Source organism: Megalobrama amblycephala, linkage group LG10, assembly GCF_018812025.1.
Source record: "Megalobrama amblycephala isolate DHTTF-2021 linkage group LG10, ASM1881202v1, whole genome shotgun sequence".
Taxonomy (NCBI): Eukaryota; Metazoa; Chordata; class Actinopteri; order Cypriniformes; family Xenocyprididae; genus Megalobrama; species Megalobrama amblycephala.
In genome coordinates this window covers 1,850,219-1,866,191 of record NC_063053.1, presented here as the reverse complement: position 1 = coordinate 1,866,191, position 15,973 = coordinate 1,850,219, and the positions used below count along the sequence as shown (strand labels likewise).

At 37.2% G+C, this 15,973-nt stretch overlaps 1 protein-coding gene across 4 annotated transcripts in view; it reads left to right on the top strand.

Annotated features, from left to right (window-relative positions):
- Nucleotides 1-15,973, top strand: part of golga4 (golgin A4) — a 46,383-nt gene that overhangs the window by 15,699 nt on the left and 14,711 nt on the right. For 3 of the 4 annotated variants that reach the window (XM_048203908.1, XM_048203905.1, XM_048203907.1), the window contains 14 exons: nucleotides 592-639; nucleotides 793-849; nucleotides 2,928-3,026; nucleotides 3,095-3,236; nucleotides 3,326-3,522; nucleotides 6,216-6,299; nucleotides 7,897-8,044; nucleotides 8,123-8,301; nucleotides 9,402-9,500; nucleotides 9,615-9,770; nucleotides 9,948-14,158; nucleotides 14,301-14,422; nucleotides 14,972-15,102; nucleotides 15,566-15,652. In XM_048203908.1, coding sequence (XP_048059865.1) covers nucleotides 592-639; nucleotides 793-849; nucleotides 2,928-3,026; nucleotides 3,095-3,236; nucleotides 3,326-3,522; nucleotides 6,216-6,299; nucleotides 7,897-8,044; nucleotides 8,123-8,301; nucleotides 9,402-9,500; nucleotides 9,615-9,770; nucleotides 9,948-14,158; nucleotides 14,301-14,422; nucleotides 14,972-15,102; nucleotides 15,566-15,652 — 5,760 coding nt within the window. The remainder of the gene's footprint in view (nucleotides 1-591; nucleotides 640-792; nucleotides 850-2,927; nucleotides 3,027-3,094; nucleotides 3,237-3,325; nucleotides 3,523-6,215; nucleotides 6,300-7,896; nucleotides 8,045-8,122; nucleotides 8,302-9,401; nucleotides 9,501-9,614; nucleotides 9,771-9,947; nucleotides 14,159-14,300; nucleotides 14,423-14,971; nucleotides 15,103-15,565; nucleotides 15,653-15,973) is intronic. The other variant, XM_048203906.1, reaches the window with a different exon arrangement.

Here is a 15,973-nt window from a genome sequence, read left to right as displayed (position 1 = left end):
GAGTTATAAAGTCAGAGTTGCGAGTTATAAAGTCAGAGTTGCATGATATAAAGTCAGAATTGTGAGATATAAAGTCAGAATTCTGATTTATTTATTTATTTTTATTATTATTATTTTTTTATGTAGTGGCAGAAACAAGCTTCCATACTCAAGCCACCTAAGTGGTCAGGCATGTTTGATGTCATATTGCCTTTGCAATGTAATTTTAAATTTGCCAAAAAAAGATTTTAAATAAGCTTTAAAAAAAAAAAAGACAACCATCTGACTGGAAAAACAAATACAGTATACATGGCCAGTTAATGGAACATGTTCGGTATGTCTGCCATGACATCTATGCAGTGTTATGTAAGTAGTCATGAAATCAGAAACCCTGTTTGATTTCTGTATATATATATATATATATATATATATATATATATATATATATATATATATATATATATATATATATATATATATATATATATATATTTATTTATTTTATTTTAATTGATATGTATATACTTTTTCAAGTACATTTCAATACAATAGAATGAAAAAATGATCATTATTACTCGACTGATACATTCTTTCTCTTTTTTCTTCTCTCAGTTGGTAACAGCCTACAGAACCGTACAGCGGGATAAAGAGAAAACTCAGGTAATTTCATATCCAGCCGATGCAGTCGAAAAAATGACTCTAGTTTCCTTGCAGCTCGAGGGATGTTTTCCTAATGTTTTTCCTTTAATGAGTTGCTGTGAGGTTTGGCACCAAAATTAGTCTGTCATTCATCTCTGTCTGTGTGTCTCTCAGGCCATCCTCAGCCAGAGTCAAGATAAAGCCCTGAGAAGAATAGGAGAGCTCAGGGAGGTTCGTCTCTCGCTGTTCACTGCCTCTGTTCATCTGGCACACACATCAATTGTTCATCACAGGCTCTACCGTCAATGTTTTCCCACCTCTGATATCTCTATTATTCCTCTCTTCACACTGTGTGCTTAAAGGCAGCATGAAACGGCATTTGCAATGCAGCTAACATCTGTAATGTGGCATGTTTCAGAGACATTTCATGATTTTGGCTGTCTGGTTTTGATTGGATCGGGATTGTATGGAAGCTTGTTTCCACCACTAAATAAAAAAATAAAAAAAGGTAATTGCGACTTTATATCTCACAATTCTCACTTTATATCTCTCAATTCTGACTTTATATCACGTAATTCTGACTTTATATCTCACAATTCTGACTTTAAATCATGTAATTCTGACTTTATATCTCATAATTCTGACTTTATATCTCACAATTCTGACTTTATATCACATAATTCTGACTTTATATCTCACAATTCTGACTTTATATCACGTAATTCTGACTTTATATCTCACAATTCTGACTTTATATCACGTAATTCTGACTTTATATCTCACAATTCTGACTTTATATCTGACAATTCTGACTTTATATCTCACAATTCTGACTTTATATCACGCAATTCTGACTTTATATCTCACAATTCTGACTTTATATCTCATAATTCTGACTTTATATCTCACAATTCTGACTTTATATCACGTAATTCTGACTTTATATCTCACAATTCTGACTTTATATCTCACAATTCTGACTTTATATCTCGCAATTCTGACTTTATATCACGTAATTCTGACTTTATATCTCACAATTCTGACTTTATATCTCACAATTCTGACTTTATATCACGTAATTCTGACTTTATATCTCGCAATTCTGACTTTATATCACGTAATTCTGACTTTATATCTCACAATTCTGACTTTATATCTCACAATTCTGACTTTATATCTCACAATTCTGACTTTATATCACGTAATTCTGACTTTATATCTCACAATTCTGACTTTATATCTCACAATTCTGACTTTATATCACGTAATTCTGACTTTATATCTCACAATTCTGACTTTATATCTCACAATTCTGACTTTATATCTCACAATTCTGAGTTTATATCTCACAATTCTGACTTTATATCATGCAATTCTGACTTTATATCACGCAATTCTGACTTTATATCACCCAATTCTGACTTTATAACTTGCAATTCTGACTTTTTATCTTACAGTTGTGAGTTGATATCTTGCAGTTGCGAAAAAAAAAGTCAGAATTGTGAGATAAAACGTTGCAATTACCTTTTTCATTTTTTATTTCACGGCGGAAACAAGCTTCTGTAGGATTAGGCATAATATATCAAATATTTAATATACACTATTTTTTTTTGAAAGAAATTAATACTTTTATTTAGCATGGATACATTAAATTGATCAAAAGTGATGGTAAAGACATTTCTAATGTTACAAAAAAAATTCTATTTCAAATAAATTTAATTTAACCTTTATTTAACCAGGCAAGTCATTAAAAACAAATTCTTATTTTCAATAACAGCCTGGCAGGAGAGTAAAGGTCTCCTGAAAGTCATACAACCATATGTCTATAAATGCTGTTCTTTTGAATTTTCTATTGATCAAAGAATCCTGAAAAAGGTCACAGTTTCCACAAAAATATGAAGCCGCTTTTATAACTGTTTTAAAGATTGATAATAATCATAAATGTTTCTTGAGCAGCAAATCATCCTATCAGAATGATTTCTGAAGGATCATGTGACACTGAAGACTGGAGTAATGATGCTGAAATTCAGCTTTGATCACAGGAATAAATTACATTTTACAATATATTCAAATAAAAAACTGTTAAATTATTTATTTTTTCTATATTGAAATGATTTAGTGTGCTTTTACTGGCTTAAACCGCTTGTAGGCTAATTTTGCATCTGGATCGTGTCACAATTCCCAAGTATGAGATCATTAAATCTTGGTAGCAAAAATGCCAGTAGCTTTTTAGAGCAGTAGGAAGCTGCTCTAAAACTCAAAGTCAAAATACTCTTGATATGATGTCGAGCCTCATATCTCCTCCTCAGGAGCTCCAGATGGACCAGCAGACCAAGAAACACCTGCAGGAGGAGTTTGACGCTGCTCTCGAGGAGAAGGACCAGATGATCACTGTGCTTCAGACTCAAGTACGTGTTATTTTGTTTTGCCCATTTCCCATGTTAACAGAGGTGATACTGAATCTGTTTGTCTTCAGGTGTCTCTCTTGAAGAAGCGACTGCAGGAGTCTGGAGGTATGGTATCATCAGAAGCTGAGACCTCTCAGTCCACGGATGCGGTTGACGCGACCTCTGACATTCAGAGCCCCTCGAAAGACGACAGCTCAACACTTAACACAGGTGTGTGCAGGCTCTCCAGTGCACAAGTAACATATTTCTACACAAAACTGTCTTTAACCAGTTTGTTTGTCTTGTGTGTGTGTGTCCAGCAGAGGGCAGTGGAGAGCCAGGTGGCACGGTGGACCTCGAGTTGCTCCAGAAGCGAATCAAAAGGCAAGAGAGTCTCCTGCAGAGATGTAAAGAGATGATTCGCTCTAGTAAAGAGCGCTCCGCTCAGCTGGGCAGCGAGAACGAGGTTTTACAGCAGCAGCTGCAGGAGAGGCTGCAAGAGCTGGAGAAAATGAAGGTATAGAAAAACGAAGTGACACAAAAACTGAAGAACATCTAGTTTTTGCACATCAGTGTTTTGCTCCACTGAGTTTGGTCAGGGATTTATTAGTTGTTGTGTATCTGTCACTTAGTGGTTAAAGACCTGGACTGGCAACTGAAAGGTGATTATTCAGCCGTCACTTTGCTTTATTTTATATCATATCCTTTTTATTTTATTTCGCACTTTTTATTTTATTTGTACATGATGCATTTTATTTATTTATTTATTTTTTTCATACATGGATTTATTTTTTATTTTATTTATACATGGTTTATTTTTATTTTTTTTCATACATGGTTTATATATATATATATATATATATATATATATATATATATATATATATATATAAAAAAAAAAAAATTTTATTCATACATGGTTTTATTTATTTTTTGATTTTTTTTCATACAAGGGTTTATATAATTTTATTCATACATGGTTTATTTGAAATATTTATCATTTTATTTTATTCATGCATGATTTATTTTATTTCTTTTTATATTATTTTATTCTTACATGTTTTTTTTTTTATTCATGCATGGTTTATTTTATATATATATATATATATATATATATATATATATATATATATATATATATAAAAAAAACTTGGTATTTTATTATTATGATTTTTTTAAGTTTTATTTTATTCATACATTGGTTCATTTTATTTGATTTTTCATTTTTTTTTAAAAATATATATTATTTAATGTTTTTTTTAATTTAATTTTGATTTTTTTTTTTTTTTTTCAAGTTTTATTTTATTTATGCATGGTTTATTTTTTATGCATCATTAATTCATGGTCCTGCCTTTGGAAGCGAGTTTGGTGCTGTGTGTAGTGATGTGGCTGTTGCCCTCAATCTGCTGATGTATTTGTGTGTGTGTGTGTGTGTGTGTGATGGAGAGGTAGCGGGTGGAGCGCCGTGAGTGTGTTTCCTGTGGATGTGATGCGTTTGTGCTGTGTGTGGGAACAGTGCTCAGCGGGGACAGTGAGAGCAGAGGTTAACAGCCCACCCCTCCCTGCCTCAAACAGCGTACGGACACACATTACAGCCCCTCCGAACCCACTGTCACACTCACTCACACTAAAACACACCAGCTGACACTCATCTCAATGATTTACTCTCCTTTGCATTGCTTGCCCACTAAATCATTTCAGATTTATGTGAAACACTGAAGTTAAATTTAAGTAGGATAAAACTGAAGACAGTGTCAGTGGTGCTTGTCCATGCAAAACACGATGCTAAGATGTTACTTGTTGGTTGCTGTGGTGTTCTGAGGTGGTTTCTAGGTGGTTAAGTCTCTACCTTCAGGTCTATACACAACAAAAATAAGTGTCAAACTCTCTAGTTCAGGGAAACCAGCAGGAAACAGGAAGTAACCGCCATTCCCTAACAGAGAGCCGTTCTGCGTTAGAGGCGACGCCGCCACAACCACTGGCTGCTGTCCTGGGCTGTAATTGAGGTTTGATTGACAGTCTAGTGCGAAGACTCCAAGGGCTCCTGTGATGTGGATTTGGGTTGGTTTGTGTGTGTGTGTGTTTATCTGTGGCTGGAGTTCAGCGCAGCCAGCAGAGACATAGAAAATTATCCACAGCTCCTTGTTTGCTGTTTTAATTGAATCACCCGGTCTTAAAATATATGTTATAGTAATCTGGAAGATCAGTGTGATGGCATTTAACAGCTGTTATGATGGAGTAAATCTGTGTATTACAGGCACATCGCAACAGAAATTTGATAATATAGCTGTAAGCAGCGATGACGGGCCCAAGCCCTGACGCCACTGCCACTCCTGAAGCTTTAAGGAGACTGTGCATGACAGGCAATATGCATTTAATCTGGGTGAATGTAAAGGCAGGAACACACCAAGCCGATGGTCAGCCGTCGGGCAGTTTTTCTTCGTCGGCCGACTAAGTTTTCTCAGTGTGTTCCGCACCGTCGGCTGAAGTTGGTCCTCGCCGGAAAATCCAGATTCAAACCAAAATAGCTGACATCCTGTTTGTCGGAGCTAATGACTGTAAATTATAAAGTTGTCCACCTCGATGAGAAGAATATATGTACAGAGTTTGGTGACTGTAGGTAAAACTAACCCCCCTACTTTTTCAAAAGGTGGCGCTACTGAGCTCCTCCACCATGCCCGTTTCAAAGGCTCTGCCCATGTATCCTGGCTGACAGTTCTGATGTGTGTGTGGGTCGAGTTTCATGCAATTTGAAGCATGCTAAGAGCCTTAGAAACACCTGAAAAAATGGCAAAGTTTGATGCATTGCCATGGCAACAGTGTTTAAGATATCAAGAAATCTCTCACAGGTTTACATCTGTCATGTTTTGACATTATTCTGATTCTGCAAATTGGGTAAAAATAAGAGGGGGATTTCAAAGCATTTGGAAAGTGACACACCATTTTGTGTAGCCAGACTTATTGGACGTGCAAAGAGTTCTGAAAAATTCGCCTTGACATCCAACCAAACCTTTTTTTTCCACATTCTGGAAAGCAAAGTTTCAGGTCAGTACAGTTCCAGCTGTGCGTTTCCAAGTGACTCTAATCCAGGTTGTCTAGACCAGCTGGCTCTGGGGTCTTTATGACAGATGCTCAATAAGTGTTGATTATTATTCTGAGAATAATGTATTAAGGTCCATCATCTCACACTCATCATTGTCTGTTTACCAGGAACTCCACACTACAGAGAAGACGAAGCTGATCACACAGCTGGGAGACGCCAAGAACCTCATCGAGCAGCTGGAGCAGGACAAGGTGAGCGAGATGTTAACAGGACACGCTTCGTTTTACTCCTCAGAAGGGTTCAACTATGTTGTGCGTCTGCCACAGGACTGTTTATGAGCCAGCATGAGCAGAAGATTCCATTAGTGAAAGACAAAGATGAATTATCCCAGGAAGGATTTTTAAAATGATCGCAAAACATATTTCCTGTGGGACACTCACTTTGTCACATTTGCATATTAATTAGCCTGGATATATTCTCTTGCTTATTTTTTTAGGACTTTTTTTTATATGTGTGTTATATATTTTGGAAATATAAGGAAATATTTTCTATATGTATATAGAAGTATATTATTTCTATAATATTTATATGAATATATAAACTACATTTGTACATGAAAAAATTGTATCCTGCAGTATTTTAAATAAAATGATTATTTAAAAAAATATTTTTACTTTATATATCAAATATATTACATGTGTGAGTGTATATATATTTATATAAATATACACATGAATATTATTTAATAATATATTAAATAACAATAACATGTATTTACAAAATATGTTATTACAAAATATTATATTCTTGAAAATATAATAAAATATTTTCTGTATGTATATAGATGTATATTATTTCTATAATATTTATATGAATGTATAAATTACATTTTTAAAAATATATAATATAACAAATGAGAAAAATTGTATCTTGCATTATTTTAAATAAAAATATATTATTTCTAAAAATATTACTTTATATATAAAATATATTACATTTGCATATATTTCTATAAATATACATGAATATTATTTAAATATACATGAATATTAAATATATATATATATATATATATATATCTATATAAAATATCAATAAAATTTAATTAAAAAAAATTAAGGCAATGAGATGGTATTTTTCATATATATATATATATATATATATATATATATATATATATATATATACACACACAAAATATTTGTTATATAATATATTATTCTTGAAAATATAATAAAATATTTTCTATATATATATATATACACACACAAAATATTTGTTATATAATATATTATTCTTGAAAATATAATAAAATATTTTCTATATGTATATAGATAATATTTATATGAATATATAAATAACATTGTTTCAATAATAATATTATATAATATATGAAAATATCAAGTTTGAGTGTTTATTTTGAGATGTCATCTAGTTTGAATTCATGTGAAATATGGAGAACTGTCTGTCTGCTACTGCGACTGATCAAATCAGTCATGTTGTGTTTAGCATTTGACCCTCACCCTGCAGGATAGAGATGATTTCCTCTTGGGTCACTGTATGGAATGTGAAAGAATGCAAACATACGTCAGAAACGATTAGAGGCGCGTCCTCAAACTGAGCACAGAACCTGCTGTAGAGGGGCAGGAACCTGGTTTGGTTTGTGCCATACTAAAATAAGTAACTACCTGCAATATTGTACATTTGAGGTTTCATTTTGCATGGAAATCACCAACCCCACTGAAGTCATATGAACTCTGCATGAGGATCAGAACAAAATGTAGTCTTTATTGACTGAGTACATTTAATTTGTACCTTTTAATACTCACCTACAGCATTATTCTGCAGGGAATGGTCATTGCTGAAACGAAGCGTCAGATGCACGAGACGTTGGAGATGAAGGAAGATGAGATCGCTCAGCTACGCTCCAGACTCCAGCAGACCCTCGCACAGAAAGACGAGCTACAGGAACAAAAAGAGAAATCGGAGAAAGCCGGTGAGTTAGACGATCTCCTCACATTTTTTCCACCTTTGTTTCTACTTGTCCTAACTGCACTTTGTCATTCTTTCCCAGCGTTTGAAGAGCTGGAGAGAGCCCTGGGTGTGGCCCAGCGGGCGGAGGAGGCACGCCGTCAGCTACAGGTGAGCATGGAGGAGCAGGTGAAGCAGGTGGAGAAGGCCGGTGAGGAAGAGAGGAGAAGCCTGCAACAGGAGCTGACCAGGGTCAAACAAGAAGTGGTCACCATTATGAAGGTGTGCATGCTTGATCACTTATTAAAAGAGTGTTTGTTAAGGGGGAGTTTCAGAAGAAGACAAAAACTAATTGTTTAGTTAGTTATGAAAAAGGGGACTACATTTTGATGGTTTGTGTAACAAAAAACTATAATAAAATAACTTCAATATTGCAATCATGCAATGTGTCATGAGGTTGTATTGTTTGAGATGAGGAGACACTAGCATCAAGAATACAGTCATACAGGATTCAAACCATTTTGTTTTGCATTTTATGTTCCTTTTGCCTTCTCTGTCCTCATTTGTACTCGACCTGTTTAAAGTTATTTTGCCTGGAAAAGCCATCAATCCACTGTCTGGATGAGCGTTTTAATGTCCATGACTGCAAAGTTCCCACGAAGGCTGTGCGTTTTTATAGATATGCACACCTTTGGTCTCTTCCTTTGTGTATTGGAGAATAATTCATTAACTAAATGGCAATAGTAAATCAAATTTGACCAAATTGATGCCACATTTACAGCCCACCATACTTTCTGCATGTATCTGAGATAGGGCTTCATTTCAGTTCAGTTCTGTTTCATTCATCAGGGCCATAATCCATGCCATAACAAAGACAAATACTGTAAGTCTCGGTTTCGCTTGCCAATAATTCATTGAAGAGTGACATTTTGAGTCTGTTGATCATTTCACCAAATCATTATGCTTTGGGGACTAGTCAACTGAGATATTTCAAATTCTTATGGTGAACCCATTGAGTTTCATTCATGAGAAAATTTAAAAGATACACTGTTTAAATGTGAATTCATGCAATGTGGGATCATCAACCATTTTATTAAATTTTTATTATTATAATTGTTCTTTATTTATAGCACAATTTCTATTAAAGTCAGTTGTCATTTATAATTTTCACCATAAATTGCATAAATATATATATTTTTAGAAAGGTTTCATGTGGGAATATTTTATATTCCCCATCCTCTCTGATCTTTAGCCTGTTTGTGCAACTACTGCACCATAGTTTCAATACATAGTCTAGAATAGATGTACTAGGAAGAGAGTTTTGCATTGTGCACATTAGAGTATTTTTAAATTGTCATTTGCCATGATTTCTTTCGTTTCAGAGGTCCACCGAGGATAGGATAGCAGAAATGGAGCGGTTACACTCAGAGGCTATGGCTAACAAAGAACAGGAACTGAGTGCCCAGATCAAACAGGCAGTGGTATGCCCTGGTTTTCATTTCTGTGGTAACCTGCGATCGGTTCATTTAAATATTAGCTATTTAGATGTAGGAGTTTCCCGAACTATTTGCACTAATGCTCTGTGTTTACCTCAGGAGCAGTGTCGTGAGGAGCTGTTGCAGTCGGCACAGGAAAGAGAACAGCAGGCATCTCTCGCTCTGGAGGAAGCAGAGCTGCAGAAAGCTGCAGTTCAGTCTGAGGGGGAGAACAAAGCCAAGGAACTACAGCTAGAGTTGGAGTCTGCCAGAACGGTGAGTTTATATGCCATTTTATCTGAGGATACATCAACAGGATATCCTTATTGTAGTTGGATGGCCAAATTAAGCCATATAACTACAGAGTCAGCATGAATGAGGTTGTGAATGAAAGCAATGCCATATTTTTGCATTGTACATTCCTTAAAGTGTTTGGGTTTTTCTGTTTTACAGAGAATTCAAGAACTTGAGAGTTGCCTCGGTAGCTCAGACAAGGATTACACCAAATCGGATGAACTCCCTGTGCAAATGGAAGAGCTGAGAAAGAAACATGAGGCTGAAATAGCTGCTCTAGAAGAGGCACATAAGCAAGAACTTGAAAGAAAAAAGACAGAGCAAATGAAAGACCTCAACCAGCAGCATGATGTTGTTATGGAAGAGCTCATGCAGAAACACAAGGCAGAGATTGAATCTATTCTGAAAGACAAGGAGGAACAGTTCCATTCCCATGTGGAAGACATGAACAAAAAGATGCTTGATAAACTGAGTGACAAACAGACAGAGATTGAGACCCTGTCTTCTGATCTCAGTGAAGTACTGAATAGTAGACAGCAGTTAGAAGAGAGGCTGGCCTCTGTGGAGGCCAGCAGTGAAACCTCAAGACAAGAGTTTGAGGAAAGACTCAAGGAAGAACAAGCAAAATATCAGGCTGAGATTGAAGCTGCGATACAGAGTCAACAGTCGTTTGCAATGGTGGAGAAAATGCTGAAAGAAGAAATAAATCAGCTGAAGACTCTGTTGGAGAAGAAGGAAAAAGCACTAGAGGAACATATGCTCAGGGAAAAGACTTTGCAAGCAGATGGAAGTGCTCAGTTGGAGGAACTTCGTCTCAGGGCACAGTCGAATAAAGAGGCCCTTGAGGAATCAAGATCTCAGATTAGCACCCTTACAGAAGAACTCCATCAAACCAAGAATCAAGTGAAAGATCTTGAGCAAACCCTTGAGGCAGTGCGTAATGATTGTCAGGAGAAAGGAGTGTGTCTTGAACAGAAGACGACTGAACTTCAGGAACTAATGCAGAAGATGGAGCAAGTCAAGAGGGACCTAACTGAAAATGAGAATTTGCATTCTGCAACCTGCAAAACAATGCAAGAGGAGCAAAACCGATTAAGGAAGCAGCTGGATGACCAGAAGAGTTCATACGAGAAGAAACTTGAGAACATTAGGAAAGACGTGGATTGCAAGCTGAAATCCCAGGAAAACAAAATGGAGAAATTGAAGCAGAAAGCCAAAGAAGCACAGGACAAGTTGAAGAAGAAGCTTCAGGATCAAGAGGAGAATGCCAAAGCAGAGTTATCTAAGACAGTTCAAGAGTTAGAACTGAAAGACCAGCAACTGAAGGAGAAGATCCTTGAGGTGGCACAAGCAAGCTCTGAGGGCCTCAGCACCGCCATGTCTGATTTGGAGGCCAATCACAAGGAGCACTTGTGTAAGCTTCAGGTTACCCATAAACAGGAGCTGGAAGACCTTGTTCGCCATTGGCAGGAGAAACTCAACCAGCATGAGGAGGAGATGCAAGAAAAACATGCCCAGTCTTTGCAAGAGAAAGCCCAGGAGTTGGAGGAGATCTCTCAGCTGCTTTCGGCCAGCAGGGAAGAAAAGGAACAGATCATGAAAGACATCCAGAACCTCAGGGAGGAGCTTGCCATGAGGGAAACCACTGTGCAGAAACTACAGACAGAGCTCAGGGAAGCAGCAAGCAAGGTGGAAAGTTTGTCTGAAGGGGAAGGTATACTTAAAAGGCAAGTCGAAACCATGGAGAAGAATCTAAACCAGGCATTGAATGAACAAAATCTTCTGCAGGATGAACTGAGAAAGGCTGAGGAAACTAGTAAGGAGAAATTGCAGGGCATATCTGAAGAGTTGATAAACACCCAGCAAAAGATGAGTTTGCTTGAAACATCCAAGTGTAAAGAGGGTGAAGATCTCCAGAGGACCCTTGCAGAAAAAATGTCTGAACTTAAAAGTAAAGAAAAAGAATTCCAGACACAATTGTGTACAATCACCAAGGAGTTCGAACAGTGTTGTCAGGAAGCCCAGGATAAGTTAGATGGTTTTTCTGTTGGGCTGTGTAAGAAAGTTGAGGAACGAGTTAGGGAGTTACAAAACCGGGTTATTGGTAATCAGAATAAGGTAACATATCTAAAAAATAGTATCATGACAAAGGACAACAGAATCAGCACTTTAGAGAAAGAACTTCAGCAGACTTTGGATGAAAACCATAATCTAAAGAGCTCTCTTGATGAGGTAACTCTTCAGTTTAGTGCAAGTTCAGAGACTCTTAAAGCCTTACAAACCGAAATGGAGTCTCTGCAAACTGATGCGGAGAATCGCTCCCAAGTACTTTCTGAGAAAGACCTTAACATTGAGCAGCTTCGCGAGGAGAACAAAAACGTATCAGAAAATCTCAATGCAAATGTTTTGCAAATCAGCAATCTAGAATCTGTCATAAATGACTTGAAGACCCAGTTATCAAGTAGCATAACTGAAAAAGAGGAAGCCATATCTCTGCTGAATCAGCAGCACAATGAGGACAAGGAGAGGGTGATAAGCCAAATGGGGGAGAAGGTGAAAAGTCTAGAAAAAGAAAAGACCTCGCTTCAAGAGCAGGTAGACTCACTCAGGAATAAGTTCTCTGAGCTGAAAAAGAAGTTCAGTCAGAGTCACAGCACTGTTAAGTCTCTTCAAGATAAAGTTGCGGACATGGAGAGGCAGATTGCGGAGAAGGACGGACAACTTGAGATGCTCACTGCCAGCGTTGACAATCACTCCATTAGTAAGTCAGAGATGGATCAGGCACTTAGTGAGAAAGATCAGAGGGTTCATGCCTTGACCTCAGAGCTGGAAATCTGTTCAAAGAGAGTTTGCGATCTGGAGGAGCAGCTGGAATTGCGGACAAAAGAGCGAGAACAGCTTGCAGCTGATTTGCAGCAGCACCTTACCATTAGGGAGAGTGAAAAGATGGAGTTGATGAAACAAGTGCAGGAAGCTCAAGAACAAAGCTCTCAAAATGGCGCCCTAATTCAGAAAACTGAGGAAAGTCTTCAGTCTTTAAAGAAAGATGTTGAAACAGCCAAGCAGGAACTGGAATCCCAGAGGAACAACTTTGAGAGGGAGAAGGCAGAGATTCTGAGGGCAAAAGAAGAGGCGGTGAAGGCAGCCCAGGAAAAGGCGTCCTCCGAGACGGCTGGTAAAGTAGCTGAGTTGAAGAAGAAGGCAGAGCAGAAGATTGGCATGATTCGTAAACAGTTGACTTCACAAATCGAGGAAAAGGAGCAGGCTATTAAAGACCTGCAGATGCAGTTGGATGGTATCAAGCAAACCCAGACTGAAAAAGAAGAACGTATAAAGTCTCTAGAGGAAATTGAGAAGACAATGGAGGAGGCCACCACAAAATTAAAGGAAGAGCATGCAAAACATCTACAAGAATTGCAGCAGAAAGAACAGTTGACTTCACAAATCGAGGAAAAGGAGCAGGCTATTAAAGACCTGCAGATGCAGTTGGATGGCATCAAGCAAACCCAGACTGAAAAAGAAGAACGTATAAAGTCTCTAGAGGAAATTGAGAAGACAATGGAGGAGGCCACCGTAAAATTAAAAGAAGAGCATGCAAAACATCTACAAGAATTGCAGCAGAAAGAAAATGAGGAAAGACAGGCCTCTCTGCAAAACTTAAAAGATATGTATGAAGAGAAGCTTGCTGTTCTTTATAAAGACACATCTGCAAAGGAGGAGCAATTTGCTTTTGCTGCAAGGGAAACTTCTTCCAGACTCGAGGAGCTTGAGACCAAACTTTTGGAATCTAATGAACAGATTACAAACTACGAAACCGAGGTAAGTCGCCTTAAAGAAGACCTGCTTGAACAGACAGCTCGAGTGCAAGAGCTTCAAAAGACATGCCTGGATCTTCAAGAACAGATAAAGGAGAAACAGATTGATGAAGTAGAGAATGAACATGTTTCTGAAGTGCAAATGACCTCTAGTAGATTAGGAATGGAGCCTGCAATGTTAGTGGCCAAGGAAAGCAAGGACACTGCCAGGGACCAAGACGAATGGACAAGTCAGAAGGACTTGTTGGTGAAGGAATACGAGGAAAAGCTCCAAGATTTACAGCAGAGGCTAGAAGAGAAAGAAAATCAGCTAAAAGCACAACAGAGTTCACCTCAAGGAAACGGGGAGACTGATAGTGAGTGCCTAATCAACAATGCAAACACCTCAGAGAATGATCTTCAGAGAAAACTGGTAGAGGCTGAGAACGAGAAGCAGAAGCTCCACAAAGATTACACCAGACTACAAAAAGACCTTCGGTCTCTAAGGAAAGAGCATGAGAAGGAGCTGGATTTCCTGAAAAAGGAGATGACTGAGGAGAATGAGAAGAAGCTCAAGTAAGATTTATGTGACATTTTTTCCTGTTTTATTTTAGAAACAGGTGGGAAGTACTTTGTTTCTCCTTGATGTAAGGATGCATATTTTCTGCTACATCGTTGTTCTCAGGGTTCATATGATTGGTGATCTTTGTTTTAATAGGCTTGAAATGGAAGATATGGAAATGAGACACAACTCTTCTCTTAAGCAGTTAATGAGGGAGTTTAACACCCAAATGGCCCTGAAGGAAAAGGAACTGGAAGGTTCTGTTAAGGAGACCATTGGTAAGAGGGGTAATATGGTAATACTGTGTTTTCACAGACACTACTTTGATAGGAATAATACCATTCTTTAAAGAACCTTGTGGTAAGATGCAAATATCATGCTTTATGAATATGGTAATTTAAATATTTAAAGGGGCAGGTTATTTAAATATTTTAAGTAATAGCTCACCCAAAAGTGAAAATTTGTAAACATTCTGCCTGACATCTTTTCATTTTTTTATGTTTTTTGGAATGATGTGAGGAAGTGAATGATGGAATTTTCATTTTGAAGAGTATTCCTTTGAGTAAAACAAAAATATTGTTAAAAATACTGAACAAAACCAAGTACCAATAGTCTTGGAAAGCATTGTGGACAACATGAACAAACTGTGTTTTCATAGTTGGTCACATTTGCTGATTTACTGGCGTCTGCGAGATATAAAATTCATAATTGATTTACCATGTGTTTTCAATCCTGACATTTGATCCATCCAGTCTGGAAATGAGTGTTTTACATTCAGTGATGGTAACATTCTTTACTGTACTTTCCTCTTTATTATTTCCACACAGAGAAAGCTCAAGGTGTTGAGACTGAGATTATAAATAGCCATCGGGATGAAGTCAATCAGCTTCAGAAAATAATCGCTCAGAAAGAGGAAGAGCTAAACAGAACGGTTCAGCGTTATGAAGATGTCCTTCAGGTACAGCAAAATAAAGTGAAATTGTGGCTTTTGTTTTTAATTGTGAGTTATTGATAAATGGCCAGCAGATGCTTCAGATAATACTTTATAGAAAGATACTCGCACAGGAAGAATTTTGTGAGGAGGTTATTGCTTTTGCTAAATTCCACCACATAAAGTCAGTAAGTTCAGGTTTCAGCTGAAAGTTTGTATATCATCAGGAAACACTTACCTCAGTCAACTAGCACCTCAAACTCCCCCTAGAGCTGTAGAGAATGATGTAGACCTTATGCTGCTTACATCCATCCTGGCAGAGAAGTATGCTAACTATTTGTAATTGGATTATCTTATAGATCTAATTGTTTACCCATGCATTTTAAGAGCCAAGTTTATTACCTGAAAATTAATACAATATGACAAGACAGCATTGTAAAATGATTCAGACAGAAATTGCACCTTTGCTCAGAGTTTGGTCTTCCTGTAGAGTCGTGAGGTGGAGATGGGCGACCGCGTGTGGGAGGTGCAGAAGGAGTTAGAGGAGCTACAGCAGAGGAGTCTCAGCGGCCCACAGGTACACACCATGCCCCGCAGGGAGTTACATGTTTTTGGATTTTGTATGCATATACATTAAAATGAGAGTTGTAAAATGAGTGTAGCTTTTAACTAAATGTTACTTTAAAGGGGACACATCATGAAAATCAGACTTTTTCCATGTTTAAGTGCTATAATCGGGTCCCCGGTGCATCTACCAACCCAGAAAACCTGAAAAAGGACTATGTATAGTCTATGTATAGTGGGCATCCATATGGGTTTTGCACAAAAGATGAACATGACGGCACATGCTAGTGGATGAGTTGAATCAACTCCACAGCAACTACATCAATTTATCCAC